The sequence below is a fragment of the Rissa tridactyla genome, chromosome 2, assembly GCF_028500815.1.
Source record: "Rissa tridactyla isolate bRisTri1 chromosome 2, bRisTri1.patW.cur.20221130, whole genome shotgun sequence".
NCBI lineage: Eukaryota > Metazoa > Chordata > Aves > Charadriiformes > Laridae > Rissa > Rissa tridactyla.
In genome coordinates, this window is record NC_071467.1 from 81990533 (window position 1) to 82012589 (window position 22057).

General features: G+C 41.1%; 1 protein-coding gene across 2 annotated transcripts in view; it reads left to right on the top strand.

The window, feature by feature from the left end:
• The window catches only part of BASP1 (brain abundant membrane attached signal protein 1), a 51736-nt gene extending 49312 nt beyond the window's left edge, over positions 1-2424 (top strand). For both annotated transcript variants that reach the window (XM_054192238.1, XM_054192237.1), the window contains exon 2: positions 1516-2424. In XM_054192238.1, coding sequence (XP_054048213.1) covers positions 1525-2256 — 732 coding nt within the window. In that variant the 5' untranslated portion in view covers positions 1516-1524 and the 3' untranslated portion in view covers positions 2257-2424. The remainder of the gene's footprint in view (positions 1-1515) is intronic.
• Positions 2425-22057: the final 19633 nt, after the last annotated feature.

Sequence of the window (22057 nt, forward strand, 5' to 3'; positions counted from 1 at the left end):
AGCACTCCTATGAATATAAATTTTTACTGGTTTGTATTCACAATTTTGTCAAGTGTGTAAAACATATAGGGCCTATAAGTCTATCTACCTTTGCAAACCAGAAAATTAGAATGATTCATCTCCCCTGGAGAAGCCCTTAAATTAAACATTTGTTTGGCAGTACTTTGAAAAAAACACCTTCACCTATTTCAAATAGTACAAAACTAGGAAACATTTTTTTCTTAACCTTTCATTGAGTATGAATGATACCTTTGTTTTAATACCAGAAGTGTATTTAGTTAGGAATCAAAGAGGGTTTTGTGTTCATTAATGACCCAGTGTATCTGCAAGTGTCTCCTTCTGTTTTAATAGACAAAGTTTGCTTTGAAGTGCTGTGAAAAGATTTTATATATTCTTAGTTAACACTCTCACATGGAGGGTATATAAATATTGATATGGTTACACACGTCCTCAATGTCTTTTAAACAACTGAACTGTGTACCTGATTGCTTGTCATGCTTGGAACCCGGGAGCAGAGGATGCCAAGCCTGCACCCCTCTTCTTGATCCCTATTTTTTATTGCGTCATGCCGCGTGCCACATGTAAGCTTGTAGTCAGAAGTGCCCATATTTGCTTCGGTTGTCCTACTGGGAGGTTTGCTGTGTTTTGGGCTCTGGGTTTCCCATCCTGCTGCAGGGGGGGTGTGAGGTGCCGCCGTGTGCGGGAACATGGAGTTTGTGGTGGGTGATCGCAGTGGGAAGGGGCTGGGTGAGGTGCTCCGTGCGTGGGGATGTCCCCGCTCAGGAGTTGCTCCTGCTTCCGTGGTGCCTGCAGCCCTCTGGGTGAGGGAGGCACAGGCTCCTGGCCGCTGGGTACCACCATCCCTGCAGATAGGCTGTAGCCACAGCGGGAGCTGGCTGTGTGGGTGACAGGCAGTGGGAGAGGGGTGAGTAGATGCAGTCTTGTGTCTTAGGGAGAACATCAGCCTTCTCACCGACTCTAGGCTTACTTTTATTTTTCCAAGCCTTAATGAAAAGCTTGTTCACAGCATTTGCTAGAGTGATAGCGGACTTTGTGTTAACCAGGGGTGGATGCCAAGATTGACAGTCAAATTCCGTTTGTGCCCAACCTGAATATCAATACGTCTTTTTACTACTTCCACCCTTTATATCCCTTTCTCAGGACACAAGAGGCGACGAAGTATGTTAGTCCTCCATCATCTTGTTACTCCTCCTCCTCCCTCCCCCCTGAAAAGTACCCAGGGTTAGAGGGTTTCAGAAGACTGTTCGCAGGGGGATGTGGCAGAGGGGGGTTTGTTGAGTGAAATGCTGCAGGGCTGAGCGGGATGTGAGCTCAGCGGCAGGGGTGCTCAGCAGCGTCAGGGCATTCATCTGGTAACGTCTGACCAACCCTGCTGTAGTTTCCTTTTCAAGGAGCCAGCATCAATTTTTCTCTTGCACCTCAGCTGATCTAATGATTCTCTCAGTGATAGATGCTGGGCTTGGGGTAACCATCTCCTTCTCTTTTCTGTTACAGAGCTCCAACATGGGAGGCAAACTGAGCAAGAAGAAGAAGGGGTACAGTGTCAATGATGAAAAAGCTAAAGACAAAGACAAGAAGGCTGAAGGAGCAGCAACTGAGGAAGAGGAGACTCCAAAGGAGGCTGAGGATGCCCAGCAAACCACAGAGACCACAGAAGTGAAGGAGAACAACAAGGAGGAGAAGGGCGAAAAGGATACTCAGGTCGCTGCCAATAAGACGGAAGAAAAAGAAGGGGAGAAGGAGAAAACAGTGACCCAGGAAGAAACCCAGAAACCAGAACCAGAGAAGTCGGAGTCTGTTGTCGATGCGAAAGTAGAGCCACAGAAGAGCAACGAACAGGCAGCCAAGCAAGAGGAGCCGGCTGCAGCCTCTGCTCCCGCTGCCAGTAGCGAAGCACCCAAAACTTCTGAGCCTAGCAACGATGCAAAAGCTTCCCAGCCTTCAGAAGCCACAGCTCCCAGTAAAGCAGATGACAAGAGCAAAGAGGAAGGGGAAGCCAAAAAGACTGAGGCTCCCGCAACGCCTGCAGCCCAAGAAACTAAAAGTGAAGTGGCCCCAGCTTCAGACTCAAAACCTAGCAGCAGCGAGGCTGCGCCTTCTTCCAAGGAGACGGCGGCAACAGCAGCACCTAGTTCCACTGCTAAGGCCTCGGACCCTGCAGCCCCACCAGAGGAAGCGAAACCTTCTGAAGTTCCAGCGGCTAATTCGGATCAAACCATAGCAGTGCAAGATTAAATTGGACAGCCTGTTGAAACAACCACTTAAAACAACCTGTGTCTTTTTTTTATTTTTTCAGCTATACTAACTCGTTTCAGATCTGAAATAACAAATATGTATTGCCCAGAAAGAAAAGGAGAAAAAAAAAAAAAGAAAAAAATGAAAAGGATGTCCCATCAAGTTGGGAGGGAGGGAGGGGGGAGAATCCAAATAGTATTTTTGTGGGGAAATATCTAATATACTTTCTGCCAACTTGACACAAGTCCTGGATTTAAAAAAAAAAAAAAGTAAAATAAATGGATGTCTGAAAGTACAGCACATCTTTTGTATCTGAACTGCTGTAAATGCACTCCACCAATGTATCAAAATCTTCTTTTTGTTCTGTAATGGGGTTTGGGAGTGATGCATTTGATTCTGCCCACTGGGTTTGTGCCAAGGCAATCAGATCTTTATGAAAGCAGTATTTTCTGTGGTTTTTTTATTTACAGCCTTTCTTATTTTGATATTTTTTTTATGCAGTGGATGAATGCCAACTTTCAGACAAAACCCACTTAGCTGTCCACATATTTCTCAATGCCAATCCTCCAATTCTTCCTCTCCAAATATTTTTTGGGAGTAAAAAGCATTCTCATCCTACTTAGCCTACCTAGATTTCTCATGACGAGTTAATGCATGTCCGTGGTTGGGTGCACCTGTAGTTCTGTTTATTGGTCAGTGGAAATGAAAAAGTCTGCGTTCATTGCAGTTCCAGTTTCTCTTCCATTCTGTGTCACAGACACCAACACACACTCATTGGAAAACAAATGAAAAAAACAAAATGTACAATGGATGCATTGAAATTATATGTAATTGTATAAATGGTGCAACAGTAATAAAAGTTAAATAATTTAAAAAATATAAAAGTGTAAAGACTGATTAAATCTTCACTTTTACCCCTTGGGAACTAGGTGAAGGAGATTCTTACACTTAGAGAAGAAGTGCTACATCTGGGGCTGTTTACTCGCCTATTTGTAGTGAAGTAGAGGCAAAGAAAGAACCATCAACCTCATGATGGTAGAAACATGCTGCCATAAACCCCTATTTCAACAACCACAAGCATTCACAGGTGGGGTTGGAAGAAGTGGTGAATAAACAGCACATCTCATACATGTTTTATCCCAGACAAAGTAGAAAGGGCTTTTGCCTGCCTTAACACATGAAAAAACTGCTCTCTTGGTATTTTAAAGAGCCAGAGGCATGCTGACTGGGTTTTAACTGGGTGTAAGACAGTGGATTTGATAAACTGATCTTTTAAAATGAGGCAATTAATTTTAATCCCAGTCCTATTAAAATATTTCTAGTGCTGATACACTTTGTTCTTTTCCCTGTTGCCATTGTGCAGGAGATGAACCGCAGCTGCCACAAAAGCCCAGTTCTGTGTATTTCTAATATGGGTAACCTTGTGTATCTGAGCAGAGTTTAGCCTAGCATAAACAACATTTTTCAATAGTTTTGCCTGTTTGCCCCATTTTTATTCAGCAGAACTGCTGATTAATTGCAGTTTCTGCTGAGCGGTGTTGTTGCTGGATACAGACAACGATTTCAGTGCAGAGCCCAGGATTCACAAAACTGGTTAAAGAAGCATATTTGGTCTGCCCATTAATAAGCTCTTAGGCTAAGCAGAAGTTCTGAGAGAAGCGGGCAATGGGAAATAGAAACCCAGCTTGGACACATACCAAAGGGATGAGTGGGCTTGTATTTAGTAAATAAGGGAACTGGTGTTTTTCAATGATATAAATTATTTCACGTGCCCTCTCTCCATGCGGTGAGGATGATTCACTCTACAGACTTCCATAATTCTTATCCTTTGTTTTATTCAGAAATACAAGGTTCCTACACCGTGCTGGGGACACTCATGTGCAGTTGTGCACATGTGGAAAGCTTACTGGAGCAGGCAGGAGTAATTCTGTTGGGTTTGGATCAGGTCCTTCACTTGCATGAATCTTGCACCACCACCAAGCTTTTGCATCCTTAATCCGAAGGAGTCCATTTCATGCATAACATGTCAAAATAAAGTGGATTTTTTTGCACAGAGAAGGGTCAGCTAAGTACTCTGGCTTAAAAAGAAGACAGGCTTCTTTTGATTAAATAGCTGAAGCATTGCAAGGGGGCCAGGCAGAGAACACATTTGCAGTAGTTTACCAAGCTTTGCGCATATATATAGCTGTCACCATCTACAGCATCTTTGTGTGGCCAAGTTTGTGGCTTTCCTGCAAATCTGAGAGCCCTCTGCCATTGTTTCCCAGTGTAGATGTGTCCTGGAAAGGGGGAACTTCTGTCCGCAACTCCTCCATGACTGTTCATGAGACGAGTCCAGGATTGAGAGGAGGAGTGCGGGGATCCTGCAATATTTTTGTGGTGATATAGCACTGAATCGACCCGAGGATGATGGGACTACATTTATGCTCTGCCTTTGGGCTGGAAGTGGCTGCCAATGGATAATAGGTATGTAACTTGTTTACTGGGACGGTATGTGAATGTGCCTACTAACAATATTGCAACTTGGCTGGTAGCACACCCATTCACTTTCAATATAATGTTCAAAAATAGCACTTAATCTCTAAAAATAGTTCGACAATCAACACATACCTCAGTTTTCCCCTGAACTTCCTTCAGCTGGCATACTAAAAACCAGTGAGAAGATCTTGAATGCAGTCTTTATCTTTGAAGCGATTAGAAGTACCCCTGTGCTCCACATCTGTATCTGAACCCAGCAGCCCCTGCAGCAGTTGACAGCAAACCTTTAACACACATGCTGCAGTTCTCACAACCTGCTTGCTGCTGACGGTAGTTTCTTCCCAATAGTGTCGATGGTGCAAGGGAATGTTATGCTCCATGTGGTTGGAAATCACCAGCACATGGGCAAAGTGTGCATTTGTGTTTGGGAAGCTGAGAGGCAGCGCAGACAAAGATCGATGCACTTACTTATTTAAGTGCTCAGCATTCTCAAAAAATAAAAGGGAAAGTTGCCGTGTAATGTTTTTAATTCTTTTATTAATAGAGGGGGCTGCAAAATTAGCCTTGTCATTATAGTTAAAATGCTTAGTGTGTAACTGGTAGTGCCAAGGCTTTCTGTCTTGGGCCATTGCTAGACGGTGCTGCTATTCTATACCTATCTATGTAACGAAAGAAATCACCTCAATTCAAAGAGCTTATGAACTAAGCGTATATGGTTAATAGAAATGTGAAGCACGCTGCTTGCCTGAAGTGGCATGAGAAGAGGTTAGAGCCTAGAGCCCTGCTTTTCTTCACCTCAGTCCAGTATCTCATCTCTAAGATCCTCTTTTTCTGAGTTATAATCACTCTTTAATAACAGTAAAAGTATGCTAAGGGTACAGAGCTAGCAGGCATGTTAATGCTTTGAGCGTAAGCACATTGCAGATAACCTCAAAGGACCCAGCCCTTTTGTGAAAGCATGCCAAAGGAATAGAGAAATTCAGCCCTGGGAAAGAACCTTTGCTATTGTTCAGAGCCCCTACAGAGGGATGTTTGCAAGGTCTCCCTTGTTTTGCCTTGGAGACTGTCAAGAATCTGTTGCTCTCCCTTCGACAATAGGAAGGTCAGTGCCACTGGCTTTGCTTACGATTTGCTTGCGCTTTCACAGCAAGGAGAAATGCAGCTGCTGTTAAATGTACAGCGACTTAACCTTTCCTTTTTTTTTTTTTCCATTTTTTTACTGTACTTGAGACGTGCCTGCTGGTATTTTTATAAGGACATTTTACGATAGAAAAACAACTAAAGTGATGTTAAAATATTCATAATAAAATAGCTGCCTAGGAGCAATATTTACCACTCGCCCTGTGGCTGTTTTCTGTGGACTTACTTATGGGTCTGTACAGGGTAGACACTTCCATGAAGAATCAGTAAAATAAAACATTATAGGATGTGTTGGTCTTATGTGACAGCACTTCTAGGCATGTGACTGTGTGACTGCCAGTACCTAAACAGCCAGCGACTCCTGAATGTCTCCTGGAGCTTAACTAGGAGGTCTATCTGTTCTCTGTCTCACCTAACAATTGCCTCCTCCGGATCAGCTTGGACTCCAGCTTGGTCCTAGTGCACTGAACTGAGCTTGAAGCAGGGGGCGAATCAAGCCCTCAGTCTTGCTTCAGGAACAACTTCTCACTAGGTTGCATTTCTGTGCCCTTATCCTTATTTAGCCAAACTGGGGAGTGTGGCAAAGAGCTACCTCGGATTTGTTGCCAGTGCTGCAGAAGGCATTCTCTGACAGTACGTTTCTTCAGTACATCTACTCTATACTTTCATTGTTGTCTCCTTGCACTGAATTAATAGTCTCTAAGGCTCTTTTTAAGGATTTTTAAAATGCTAATCACTTGGTTTGCTCTTCTTTTTTTGGGGGGGTGGGGTGGGGTGGGGTGAGGTGTCGCATATTTTTTCGGCATGAAACACTCCACATTTATGCAGAGTCTGATTTGGTTGAATTTCTGCCTTTCATTTACTTTTTTTTTTTTAACATCCTGTTTTATACTGAACCTCCCCACTGTATTTCATGCAATATGAATGCGTATCAGCTGTTAAGCAGTCAGATTTGGAAACTATGGCCCTCCAGCCATGGGAAAACAGCAGCATATATGTGTTTTTTCCTTCATTGCTATGAAAAAGAGTCTTCTCCGGGACTGGCAGAACTTTGCTTGCTGCATTTATCATGGTGGGCTCAAGATTCGGCCACAGATTCAGGTAAACAGGAGGAGGTATTTTTAGGTTGGTTTTTTTTTTTCGTTGGGGGGTGAGAGGGAAGGAATGGCTGTTTCAAAATATGGCCACAGGAGTTGGGACACAGGGCATATGACACAATATTTTTGTTTCCTGGAGACAACACTATTGTATGTTAACTGGCCACCATAGGGTTACCAGGTCTCTCCAGCTCATCACGGTACCTGTCTCTCTTTTAGCATATTTGCTTGTGTAGGCAAAAAATACTAATTCCAAGCTCTTACTCTCATGGCTGCTTAAATGTATTGCCTCCATCTTTAGATTGTCTTCCCTCCACAATTTAAGTCTTAGATCTCTGAGAGTCTCCCGTTGCATCAGGAGGCTGACTGAGCTTCTTCATGGCTTGGCTCGATAAAGATGACTCTTTTTGAGATTGTTCAGTCAAGTGAGGTGCAGATTTGATTGAGTTACAACTTCGTTTCACTTACTAAGCAAAAATTCAAAGGCTTTACATGATGTTCCTGCTGAGGGTAAGGTGAAATCTTCCTACAAGCTCTACCAGTCTGTTATTTGGAATCTCATCAGGTTTCTTCAAAATGAATAACTTGCTAAACATCACTGCTGGTTCAGCTGGCCAGTAATTTTAGATTAACACTTGGTAAAGTTCGACATTCAATCTCACTTGAGAATTAAACAAATCTTACTGGGTTCAATACAAGAACATAATAGAGCTGTTCACATTAGGAGGTGGAAAAGTAATAGAATTCAATTTTTTTTTTCACCTATTCAGCTCCATCCAGTTCAGAAAAACAGTGTGAAACAGGAGTCTATCCCTAGATGGTCTTTTCACTTTCGGAATGGGGCAAAGCCCATAATAGTCAGACTGGAAGTCATACTAGCCAACAAATGGTCTTTAAAACTTAACAGTTAGTACTTTAAACCTTAAACCTGAATTGTAGGTGTTTTAATCGTGGGCTACACAGCCCCCCTGAGAAGCTGGGCTACTAGAGATACCCAGCGTGGCAGGAAACCAGCTGCTGGCCTTCTGTTCTGTCTATTCCAGTGGCTCTCGTTTTTAGCACTCCTTTTCCCGTATTGTTGCTTTATTGGCTTTCTACCAGTTTTAGGTTTATTATGTGTTAATGAGAATAGTGTGCTGTAGTGACAGACCATACTGATGCTTTATTAATGGCATTTTTCTGGCTTTCAATTTTTTTGGTAAAGTTCTGGCATCGCTTGCAGGATTCCAAGGACAGGGTCCATAAAAACTTGTATGTTTACCAAGTAGAATATGAATTAATCTGGTGGAAAGGAGAAGCTGAAAAAATAATTATATCATTGGAAATTGGCGCAAGCCTGAAAGAGCAAACCCTTTATTCTGCAACGGTCCAGGATTCTGAAATGGCTCACTGTAAGCTAAAAGACCCTATGGAGGTTTCAAAAGATATCACGTGTCAGTATGCTGAATACATTGTTGGTTTAAACTCTGCTGCTCTGTCCAATTATCTGAACTTCATCAGCTGCATTTCATTTTTTTATTTTTAAATAAAAGACAGCATTCCCAAGCTAGCATTTTTGCTTGAAAAGGCAAACAACAGTAGCTCATAATGAGTACTTTGCAATGGAAAATTTCAATCCCATTAAACCTTGAATAACCTTTCCCAGTAGAAGAAGCTCTAACGCTACTTAGGAATCTTTTCCAATATTTTATTTAAAAGCAAAAGTTTCCTGGTAGCCAGGACATGCATAAAAGTATACTTTTATGGCATAACTGTTGATGATAAGCTAAATGGACAATCTAATAGAGTCTGGACATGCATTGCAGGCTAAGGAAAGAAAACCTGAAACATGGGAGGCCAGTTCACCAGCTAGCAAAATTATTGATTCAGGTCCGCTGAACTGTGTGAAAATAATTTTATTTGCAGTTATTCCACATAGATATGAAAAAGAAAATTACTTGCAATAGAATGTCACATTATACTAGGTAGCATTGAATGATTGGATATGAGAGAATTAAGCTGCTAACCTTAGGGATAACTTAATAATAGACAGGTTTGGATTTGAATTGAAGCGGTGTATGAATGCTAATTAGGAATGTAATGTAAGTTCTGAAATAGTAAATTTAAAAGATTTATTCAAGACTTTAGATGATCAGTTTTTATGAATGTTTCACGCTGTTTTTGTGAAACTAGGTGGACAACATAAGGATCAGCATATTTCTACATATGCATGTAAAAATGAAACAGAAGAAAAAAAGTGATAGCAGGGAGGAGTGCTATATACTTTCTAATAGACGTTAGAAATTTAAACTGGTGCATCATGCTGCACTTAAATAACTTGGAGCTGAATTTTGCCTTGCACCATATTTTGGTGTTCTAGCTTAGCTTATCACACACATGTTGGACCACAATTTTGGATGAGATTTGAACAGCAGCTCTGTTTTCACTGCACTGCCACTATTTTTGTAGCCATATCTGACCTAATTTTATATGAATTTTTCTAGTTTAATCTGCCAGGACCAACACGGCTACATTAGTGGGGAATCTGAATAGGTGATGACCCAAACTCTCATATGGGCCTTTACCATCCAGACTGAGCTCTGTGCTACCACGTCCATGTTGCTACCATCTGAACTCGTTACCTCTGGCTTTGATGTGTCCATACCAATGGCAGGGACTGGGAAAAGCTCTCAGTGGGCTTTAACGTGCATTGGGTGCCCCACATCTCACTGACGCCCTCCCTTCTAAATGCTCAAGAAGTAAGATACATTCTAGCCTGCTGAGCTGGAGAGTGCTTCTCTGGGTCTCAGATGAAAGACTGAAAACTTGAAAAAAGCTATACAGTTCCTTGGTCAAGATAAGCAGAGAACGGAGAAGAAGAGTTTGAATGTATGATAGTTGGCATAAAAGTGATATTTAACTTCATGGTAGAATTAAGTTGTCAAAGACATACTCTGTGTCCTGAGAAGAGCAGTGCTTTACAAATGGGATCACATATAGCATTGTAGAGGAAGAGGAAGCTGAGTACAAAAATGTAGGTACCACGAGAACAAATATTGCTTTTAGGCAAAAACAAAACTTGTGATAGTTGGAGGGACATCTAGTTTGGAAAAAAGACATGTCTACTGTTGCAGTCATGTTTAGATCATATTTGAAACTTATTTAAAGAAATTTCTGAGACCTAATTTAGATTACAAATACAAGAAAATACATTTTGGTATACTCAATGACATTTTGCAACAGCATAAGCAAAACCTTTCTACAGCAGGATGTAGGAGTGTAAGAAGAAATGAAGTGTGGTGTTGGTGAAGTACAAGTTCCTAGCTGCCCTGAATACATGCAATCTTTCTAACAAAAATGAGAGGATGGGATGGAAGCTGTGGCCACAGCTCTACACAGTGATCAGAGCTGATTTTCAGTGAATGAAAAGTCCTGTTTTAGTGGTGGTATCATGAGATAACATCAGATCCAATGATACTATCAATCAGATCCAACTGCAATCAATTCTAGTCATAATACTTCAGCATAGATACAGCTTTTCTGAAGGAGCAACTTTTATGTGAATGGCTGTTTCCATTGATTTTATAACTTTGCTGTCCAGCTTGAAAATCCCAGAATTAGTTTGATAGCATTGAAAGTAAGAATCAATCTATCTGTTGCAAGGCAGTGACACGAGGGCGTGGCAAGAGAAGATGACTAAAAAGACATTACAAGGTCAGAGAAGCATGTGGGAAGGAGTCAGCCACGGGAGGAATGTCAGAAGGCTGCAGTCAGTGTGCAAGGCCAGGATAATGATTTTCAGAGCACCCCCTTGAATGGATATGGAGACAAGACACAAGCTGAGAGTCTGGACTAGATAGAAGGGATTGCAGGTTAGTGATGTTATGCAAAAAAAAAGTACAGGGGTTTTGCCTGCATGTGAAGGCACAGAGAAAGCCACTCACTGCTGTTCTTTTCACTTTTACTCCAGCTCTCCCACATTGATATTTACTTCCTCCTGCAGGCTTAACCTTTCCCTCAAGGATCTCTTTCTTGTCCCCAAGATATGCTTTAGTCAACAGGCAAGATTTTTCTAAAGTTGCCAAAGCACCCATTTAAAAGGAATGTGACACATACCACGTCTTCCAGAGAGCTCCTGTGCTTCTGCAGAGGCTTTATGTACAGCCTTGCCCTTCAAAGCGTCTTGTATGAAACAGAGACGTACTAGCTCACCTGGTATCTGAAACCATCACATGCCTTACCCTGTTACCACATAGTTTTTCTCCACTGTTTTATCACTACATAGATACAGGCGGGTGAGTAGTGTTTTAGTACTTCCCTGGAACAACAATGGTCTGGTTGACCCAGAGAGGTCATTTTATGAGCAACTTCTCCAGCTGCCTTGTGTGCTGCCAGGCCTGGACTGACCATGCATGGGTGAGGAGAGCTGCCCACCTTTAGCCCACCAGGGCTGCCTGCAGTGGGCTGCCTCTCCCTGCCCGCCAGCTGCTCCTCCTTCCGCCTGGGGCATATCTGCACCAGTCTCCTGCTGAAGAGACTTGGCTTGGAGGACAATAAATCACCCAGGCCATGGAACCACCTTGGGGGCGCTTAAGGATGATGAGGAGAACTATTTGTCAAGAATTATGTGGATGTGGTTGCATTTCACTTAGGGCAGGGGAATGGGAAGCCCTAAAAGACTTTGAAAGTGAAAGTCTTTCAAGTTTTCTATTGTTCTGTGGTAACCAAAGATTGTTCCAGTGACAACTGTTTTCCTCCACCTGAATAAGAGCTAGACTATATCTGCTTTCATAGAATAATAATTCACTCTATGTTGCCTTCAGCGGGACTAAGGGCAGTACAAGATACAGTTCAGTCTTAAATAAACCCCACAGTGCTGTACTTCAACAGCTGCAGACTCTTACTTGGGGATACTGAGTACGCCCTTTTTAAATGGATTTTCGAAGTGTTGTCTGAGTGCCCATAATGAAATGTTTCTCAATTTTACTTTTCCCCCCTCTCTTACATGATTTCATTCCAGCCATTCTTTTGTCCAGCAAGCCATCAATAGGCAAAACTGTTTATTTTTTCCCATATACATCAATCAAACCACAAATGAGAAACAATAGCATGTGTTTTGGTCGCAACCTTCCCTTGGATATATTTTTGCAGCACTTCAGTTCATGTCTCAGCCTGCTATAGGCAAGGACCATATGTCAACGGGGCAAAGTCATTAGTTGTTATAAATTGACTTGGGGATACGCAGATGTCCAGCAGTGGTGAGAATTTTCTGATCTTTGTGTGCTCTATTTAAAAGTGCAATTCACAGTGGATCCCTGATGAAAAGTGCTAGTAACCCTGCAAACTCTTAGAGTGCTGCCTGTGCAAAACTATGGGAGGCTTTCTTTTAAGAAGTACGTCTGCTGATTTGGCAGAACTGGACCAGCGAATTGTAGTGATGAACTGGATAAAAATGACCTGGAAAATCCCTGCTTCATGTACAGTGCTGACTGCTGAGCAATCACTGCTGTTCTGTGCTTTTTCCTTTGTGCTGGCCTGTGCATAGATATACTAATACTGAGTTAATTCAGAGCTGGGAGAGGCATAGGGGAAACCACGAAATTTTAAACTCCCTTTTTTTATCCTGAAGAGAAAATTATTTTCTAAGCCTTTCATTTTTGTTGTGGGGAGGGAGCAACAAGGTTAGAAACTGAAGCTAGGTCAGCCTTTCTCAAGTCCTTGTGCATCTCCACACAGCCATGTCTGGGCACAGAAGTGACTCAGCCATATGTGTAAGAGTAATTAGATCCATTTGTAACTCAGGAACTAACAATTTTGAGGATTCTTTCAAACTCTTTCCAGTTGAAAGTTCCATGGGTTTGCCTCCCTCTGTACTCTGTCTTGACTCCTCTCATCTATTAACACCTAAACTTCAGAGTGAAATATCTGCAAAAACTGCTGGGTTTTATATCAAAAGTCTTTGAAACCACCACAGTTTCCATGTTTCCCCAGCCCTCTAGATTCATCCAAATTTCAGTGAACTTAAGGACCAGACTTCACGTACAGCTTCCTGTGATTTTAGCCAGGATAATTATGCTGTTAAAATAACCATTAAAGCTACTAAAATGAAGGAAAAAAAGAAAACGAAAGTTTGTTCAACTGGAGCAACTGCATGTAGCCAAGATGCTTGAGCATCTTTTCCATAATAAAAACTGGGGCTGCTGAGTAATCAGCCATGCCCTTCCACAGAATCTGGACTGTTGATTCATGAGTGGTTCCCAAAGATTCAGCTCACTTGGTGTCTGAAAGCAAGGGGTGTCTCACCCTGTTACTGTGTGGCTTTTCTCCACTGTTTTATCACTATGTAGTTAACAGGCGGGTGTGTAGCGTTCTAGTACTTGCCTGTCTCTATTTATAATACTCCCACAAAGTCCCTAATCTTTATTGAACGGCTTTATCTTTTTCAAATAAGAAACATGAATTTCTTACAGAGCGTACAATTGGACCTGCCTAAGAAGTTACTGAATAACTAAGGGGAGAGCTGAGTTCCTTGAGCCATTGTATCAAACCTAAACACAGTAATAAAAAGAAGAGAGCTCCTTTTTCTCTTCCTGATGTGGTTAACAAAGATCTAAGCAGTGTGGTTTAATTGTTTTTCTCCCTCTGGAAAGTTACAATATTTTCAGTTGTCATAATTTTCGTTTAGGGAAATATTACAAACTTCTCCTATGTGTAAAGTATTTGGCATTACATTGATTGCAACTGCTCATAATACTCATTAAGTGCATTCATTGTGCAAAAGTGATGCTATTTTAAATCATTAAATGAAGGGAACTATATAATACATACTTTGGCAACTTTCACTCATGGACTATGAGGTATATTTGATCAGCTGATTTCACTATGGAAGACGAATGGCAGCATACGTAATCCCATTACCTATAGCTGTTACAGTGGGCCCAGTCATTTTTTCTAGTGCGTGCAAATGGAATCCAGTGGTGCCACAGGGTAAGAGACACCACTCCTGCTATGGCTGATAACCCAGACAATCACGGGTGTCACTACTCTGTCATGAGTTTATGTTTAATGAGGTATTGTTCCACCTTGGGACAAACACAAACCATTTTTTTAAAACTTGCCACCCTGGATTTGCTTAGTTTTAAAGCAATTGCCTAAGAGGACAATCAGAACATCTCCCAAGAGATGCTGGAGGCTTGAGGGCAGGGAGTGGAAAGTTAGGAAGAAGAGATATTTTTATTTTTTTATTAATTGCTTATTATGCACTAATCGGAAGTTTCTTTGCTAACACATATTCTTTTTAGGACATCACTTTTATTTTTAAGTTTTTAGAGTATGGAGCTTTCTTTAGATGTTCTTAAATGCATGATCTACTCTTAATGAAGGGAAAAATAACATAGAAGGTTAAAAAAATGCCCTCAATCCAAAACAAAGCTTCAAATTAGTGTGAAAGAGTCACATCTAGTTCAGGCTTCAGGTGCATAAGCAGTAATGCAGCAGGTAAAGAAACAGTGTGCAGTACAGAGTGACAGTCTAATTCACTTTGGTTTTTGGAAAGCCAAACCGAAAACAACACAGCCTTTTCCTGGACAAGATATTTATACTATCCATTATTAACTGTTGTTCTGAAATCAAACCTGTGCTAGTTACCCGTGTTGCTCACTCTTCCCCCCAACTTCCCTGTCTGTGAGAGTCTAGGGGAGCTCCTGGTTGGCAGCCTAGCATTGTAGTCTGGCCAGGCGGTGTCATCTGAGGGAGAAAAAGTGTGACGCGGTTGCTCTGGCATAACCATTAGTATAGCCACTGATAAAACAGGGAGAGAAATAATTCTGATGAGATAGAAAGCTTAAAAGCTTATGTTTTCATATATTTGTAATAATACTAACTCTATTAAATTATCTGAAAGCATAAGGATTTATTAAACCTCTGTGTACAATACTGTTCCAACTGGGTATTTTGGTAAGCTGCCTTTGTGTAGATATCTGTACAACGTAAACTAATGCTCCACCAAGAAAGAAAACGTTTGTGATTATCCTGGAATGTTGAAGAGGCATCATGTGAATTACAGTAGTATAAATTACTGTCTATTGGTTTAATTAATCTATAGGGGGGCTAGTTTGCCAGAGAAGCACCAGGGAAACAGTCGGTGAGAGGATTTAAAAGTACTAGCTAAACTTAAAGAGATCAGGGTGGAGGCTTTCTCTGCTTTCTCCTACTCATTTTGTTTCTGTGCTTGTAGACTCAGCAGTTTTTGGCACTTCTCCCTTGGTAATATTTCTATATTTTTATGATCCTCTGCTGGTGGACCCCACTGACATATTGTAAGTATAAAGTATCTGCTGTGCACCTTCTCTTTACTCCGTAGCTCTCCTGACAAGCAATTCTTTTTAAGAATCTATCCAGTGTGCTCTAAAAAAAAATCAACATTTTTGCTCTTACTTACCAGCCTCCCACTTCCCCGCTTCTCCAAGCACTACAGTAGTGGTCTCAGAGAGATGTCTGTAGGTTTCTTTTTGTTTTTAAGGCTTTCTTCTTTCTATTATGTTTGTTTCCTTCTTCAAAATCTTGATGGAAAGAACATGACTACTTTCCCTTTGGGGAACAAAGAGCCTAATTAATCTGTTATTTTTCTCATGGAGTAAGAGAAGTCACTGAACTTCAATGCTCCAATAACCTCTCTACTTTGTCTGTGTTTATCCTGGCCAGTGCTGCTTCACGTGGTAAAAAAAACCAAACTAGGATACATATCCTAATCCTGTTCTGAATGAAATTGAGGGAAGTTTTGCTTTGACTGGTGATGATTGACGAACAAGGACTTTGCAAAACAAGGATCAGGTTGTGCACTGCACTGAAGGAATTAATTACATCACCACTAATTTTAGTGTGGGAGAGGATAAGTTCAAAGTAGTATCAACAGGTGATTTTTTTTCAAATCACCATTTTCTCTGATTTTCTCTTTGACTCGGAAGAGCCACTGCTGTGAACAGGCAGGCAGAGAAGGTGGAGGAGGAAAAAGTGCTTGAGGGAGATGACTGACAATGATTTTCATTTTTCTCTTCGCAGGAAAAACACACTTTGGATCCTTGTTATGATGAAAGACCCATCTAATCTGAACTGAAAATACTTCTATTCTAAAATTTCCAACTGAACCCAAATTTATGAAAGTTGTAATTCTGAAAAAGATAAACGTATTTTTAACTATTTAAACCATTAGAAGATTGTAAATAGGTACAATCACGTGTGTTTGCATTCTGTGTTTAAATATGTATATAGTGTTTCTAATGAATGTCCTGAATATTTGTATAAAAATACTAACATAACCTCAAAATTGTAAAACTCCAATGACATTTACCATCCCTAAAGTTATACATTAGACCTAAACCTATCTGGTTTTATGTTTCTTATAGGAGAAAATTAATGGTTTTGAAATGCTTCAGTTTTGACAAGAGTGCAATTAAAGCAGTGGTGAAAAACTCTTCCGGCATTTCAGGGAGGCCTTAAAAATTTTTTATTTCTCTGTTGATAGGAGACAGTGTAAAAAAAACCTAAAGAACACATGTCAGAGCAAGAACCAAAGTTTGGCAGGAGAAGTGCTGAACTTCACACACTCAATACCTCCCAGGAATCGGCTGGGAGCCCACTGAAGTCAATGGGAATTTTTGACTGGCTTCAATGTGCATTGGATCAAACCCAAAAGGGTTCTATTCAGCAAAATACTTTGGTGGATTTTGCTTCACGCATGAGCTTAATGACACTTTAGGAGGTATTTAAAAGTCATGCACACTTGCATTTTTTTAATTCATGAAGATCTCTACCGTGTGAGTTGTTGCAATGTAATAATAAGAAAAATCTTGAAGCAGTTGTCTTTAGTTGTCTAAATGCACAAAGAAATCAAAGTTCAAGAGGAGATGCTGGGCTACACTTCTCAAAGGAACCACAAAAAAGACAACTATTTCAGAATGGGAAGTGAGAAAAAGCAGACATTATAACCAGGGGGTTTTCCAAGTTTTAAATATGAAGTTAAATTTACACTGTGGTAGGACTGAAAGATGAAAGCTAAAGGTGGTGTAAATTGGCATATCAATCACTCAGATTAAAGGTTTGATTCATAGTGTCCCTGCCCCAGAAGGGAAAAGAAATGTGAAACTGCATTTAATAAATATTTTCATTTTTGGATTCTAGTCACTCCCGTGCCAGTGATCATTTCACCTACAGTAGAGCTATTTGTAAGTGAGAAATAGATTATGGGGTTTTTTTAATTTTAAAAATAGGAGTAGAAGAACTGCTTAAATACCTATAGAAATTAAAATGCAGCAGAAAATGCAGCCCTACAGACTTCAGCAGCTAGGAGCTATTAAAATAAGATTAAAATTTTCAGAGAGAACATTTCTTTTTTTACATTAAAGAAGAAATATTCTTGGGGTGAGGGGGAGAAAAGTAGATATGAAGTGGGTAATAAGTCAAAGTGGGTTAGAAGCTAAATCCCAAATTTGGATCTAGACAGGTTTCAAAATTCATATCTCATTGTATAGGCTGAAATCTGAGGCCTGAAGACACAGCATTTGAGAAAGTTTGGATTTGCATTTAGTACTAGAAGTGATATTTTGAAAGGGTATTTTTCATTAACTTTTAGCAAGGGTGATTCTTCATGTCTCTCAATAAAGTGGGCCCCTTAAGTTGGTATATTGTACTTCTGTGGGTTTTTTAGCCATTTTACAGTGATTCAGCTATGCGGACCTGACTTACTGTTCTGATGCAGACATGTTTGATACGCACTGCCCAGGGAGGCTGTGGTTTCTCCATCCCTGGAAGTGTTCAAGGCCAGGCTGGATGGGGCTTTGAGCAGCCTGGTCTAGTGGGAGGTGTCCCTGCCCAGGGCAGGGGGGTTGGAACTAGGTGGTCTCTAAGGTTCCTTCCAACACCAACTATTCTATGATTCTCTGGTAATCACAAATATATATACTAGGTTCTCTTAATACCACATGAGAGAGTCCTGTAAGTATAGTCACCACGTTAGCATCCTGCTTATCTAGCAACCAAAACATTTGTGCAATTTTATCACAGCACTCAAAATGAGTCACTGGCCACCCCTGGGGGATGCTTCCATCAGATGCATTGTCATTTTCTGTAATGACAATCCAGCAGTGTGAAACCTGAGAAACAATAAACCCCTAATAAGGGTAATCAGAAAGCCCAGCCCTCGCAGGCCCACGTTCTGAGGTCAAGTGACTCATGTAAAAGTAATCCAGGCCGGTCATGAGACAAAGTTTTTGTAGCCACATCAGCTTTCCAGCATTTACTGCAGCTCCCAAGTCTGCCTTGTGCTCATTGTGTTATTCAACAGATTTATTAATGCATTGTTCTGAGTTTTAAATTACAGCCCTTAGTGATCGTGTTCATACAGATCTCCCAGTGGCAGGCAGCAGAGAAGTCTTAGAAGCAGAAATGAGCGAACACAGTCTCTGCTCTGCGCTCTGCAGGATACTGCTCACTTAACTCTATTTTAAGATTAAAACTTTCTATGAAGTTAGCTAGTTTCTCCCTTTTATTTTCCATTTCACAAGGCTGTACTGCAGTTCTGGCATGTGTCTTTTAACCTCAGGAAACAACCTGCCAGACCGCTGTGGGGATTGAGACATTCTTCCAGGCTGGGTTTCTGCCTTGCTTGCTTTTACCTCGAACCATTTCCTAAACTTGAACGTTCTTGTTGAAAGGTTTAGCTCTAAAGCATGAGCTGAGCTATTTACCTCAGGGATTCCAAAACAGGAATTTTAATCACGTTGATTATATCAGATTTCATTTAGGAAGAGCACCGGGTCTTACTTCTTACTCCTGTATTTTACCATGGCAGTGTAGGACATGAATGGCTTCATCTGTCCATGCTTTCTCTCTGCTTCTTCTGCTTGTGGTAGCAAGGGAAGCATGGATGGTTGACTGTTAGATGGTGACTTTACCACTGTCGATCACAGCCCTGTGTGTTGAAACTGTTGAGGAAGTTGCATCCACAGTATGAGGCTGGGAAAGCTGGGGCATGTGTGTATAATTCCCCTGCTGTTCCTTTTCTGGGGGACCACTGTGACTTGCACTGCTGCAGGTGAATCACCACTGCTTGACACTCAGAACCCTTTGAGCTATATTTATTTAAAGAGGCTGAATAAAAGTAAGGATATTAATAGTTCCCCCAGGGAAAAACCTAGAAGCAATAGTAAATAACCAATATCTGGTCCTCTACTTAGGTCGTACACATAAATCCACAGACTGTCAGTGGCAGTACTGCCCCAGATCAAGGGTGAGTGGCATGTGGACTTGTGTACTGAAAATAAATTAATTTGCAGATGTCCATTGGTGACACAGGGTAGTTTGGGCATAATTAGGGCAGCTAGTTCTCTGTCCTTCACGTACAAGAGAGCATGGCAGCCACCGTCTCAGGGCGCAGTGACTGCAGCCACTGAACTAACCTTTCAGCTGTTGCTGGGCTTTCCAGAACAACCCTGAAGCACCAGGAGGTTTCCTATCCTGTGAGAAAGGAGAAAGGGGATTTTCGTCTCTGTGACCGTGGAGTGGCAAATTTTGAAAGCACAGCAGTAACTAGTACTAGTTACTAGTACTTTCTTTAATGAATAAATGAATAATGGTCAAAGAAAAGCAGGAGAGGAAGCAGCATTCATAACTCAACTGATGTGCTGTGTCTTTCAGATAGTCATCATGCTGAACTTCCTCATCCCACAGAAATGTGACTTGGAAACTTTACGAAACCTCCTAATTGGTGCGCTTTTGGGAAATAATGCTTCAACTGGTCACAGCATAGAAAGAAGGAATGAGGAGGCTTTCAATGACAGCTCTTCTCAAGAAAGAACTTTTACCCAGTTTTACCAGTTTCATTGGCTCTGAGACATGAGGTGCAGGAAAGATTTCCATCTACTAGAAGCAGAATTTTTGTGATCAAGGCATTTTCATTTCACATACTAAGTTTAAGATGTAAAAGATGCCACTGGTACAGATGGTTGTGAATTTACAAGGAGTGAGATGTGTTTTTAATTTAGGGACTAAACCTGGGTTTGTTGTTCCTTGGTCCATCTGTAGATTAAAATACTTCTCTCATATATCTGTGAGTGGTATCTTTTAGGGCTTAGGCTTTTTATGTGAAAATAATATTTGGACTTGGAATGGAGGACTACAGTCTGGCTTTAGCTTAGGTAACACTAAATCAGTCACAAAAATCACAGTCCCAAATAACTAAAGTGTCCAACATTCATTATTTTGGCTGCTGTATTGGCTCCGAGGCCACTGTTAACCCTGACGGTCCCTGCCCAGCCTACCCCAGGGCTTTTCCCATGCTGCCCATGGCCCAGGACCCCATTTCAACTCCTTCCTGAGCTATGTTGCAGGTGGCTGCTTTAAATTGTTTGGATTTCACAGGGTGATCCCTGACCTGACTCAAGTCATCCCCCTGCCTTCATTAGATGATCACTAGACCATCGATGGGACCTGTCTCTGTCATTAGCCCAGACTTGCTCAGGTGCCACAAGCTGGTTGCTCCTCGGCAAGGCCATGGCCAGTGTTGGGGTCACCTGCAGCCCCCAGCTTCTCTCCATATTCCTGCTCCCAGAAGGCCTGACTTTTTCCTGACCCAAAGCCAGACAGTTTCACAGACTTTTCTGTGCTCACTGATATTCTCTATCGGTTTCCATAAAACTGAGTAGGCCTCACGTTGAGATTTTGGTAAGACTGTCTTTACAATTATGAGTGGAAAGGCATAGATTATGTTTAATTCTACATGGTTCACTGATACATGTGTCTTTTTACCTCGAGAAGAAAAGAATCTATATCTATAAAATGACATTCAAGCATACTTTCCAAGCACCAAATGACCTTTCCTCATTATTGCCATTCTACAGTACCTTTTCAAAATCTGAAGCCAGCTTCAAAATGTCTCAGTCTTAGGAGTTTTGCACACATCTGGTATGCAACTTTGAAAGGCACTACTTCCCTGCTCTAAACTGAGGTTATAATGCAACCAAGAAACAGCCTGTGTTCAAGAAATCCAAAGAACCATTGTATTTCAAAGGAAATCTGAAATCACCCTGCAAGCTCTATAGCAGCACTTACATGAAAACTGAGAAAAGCCCTTTCAGATTTTTCTTTCAGCACACTTAACAACATGGTTAAATATAGGATTGCCAAAACTAAATTAAGGAGTCTTGATGGTACTTATCTCACAAGGAACAGCTTGAAATTCACAGCACCTGGAGGCTGTTGTTTTCATGCTGTTTTGTAAATGACACCATGGGAAAGTGCTAAGCTATCTTCTAGAAATGGAGCTGGGTAAGGAACTATTTGGAATTAATTTGAAAAAATGTTACCAGCAGTAGGTGATCGGTTAATCAATGGGATTTTCTTGCAGAGTTGTATAACTTGGGAAATACCTGTGCTGCAGTCACAACACAAACTGCTCTGCAACATTTAAATACCCTAGCTAATGCTAGAAATTTAGAGCTGGGGTCAATCTATCTGTAACCCAACTGTGGGCAAACTGTAGTTGCTTTTTTGGCAGGTCAGTTACCCAGCCCAGTGTTGCCATGGTCTGCTTATTACCTGCCCATAAACCCCTGAATTTAAATGCTACTTCTCTGTCGCAATCATTTTGTGACTTCAGTCCTTAGTGTCCTTGGCCCAAATTTGGTTCCCAAATGTACAACTGCAACTCTACAACACATTAGCTGAAATCAATTAAGTCTCTTGCAGTTTATAGCAACTGAAAGTTGAATTTGACCAATATACTCTGCTGACCCTCTAAGTGCCTGTATCTTTACTGGTCAAATGCAGTGCTTCTGTGCTAGTTTGAGCCAGCAGAGAATTTAACTATGTATCAGAAAATCAACTAAGTGAAGCCTTCAAATAAACTGAGCTAGCCTCTCAGCTTGACAAGCACATGGAAACATGTATCAACACTATTATAATAATCATGAAAAAGTATGAAAGTGGATCTGAAGCTACTTCTGCTGTACATGTACACTCTTACTTTGGGAATAGAGAGGAGCCTCTGTATAAGGCCACGTTCTTCTAAACAAATTAATTTAACTCCAGGGACTATCATATGAAAAAGATCT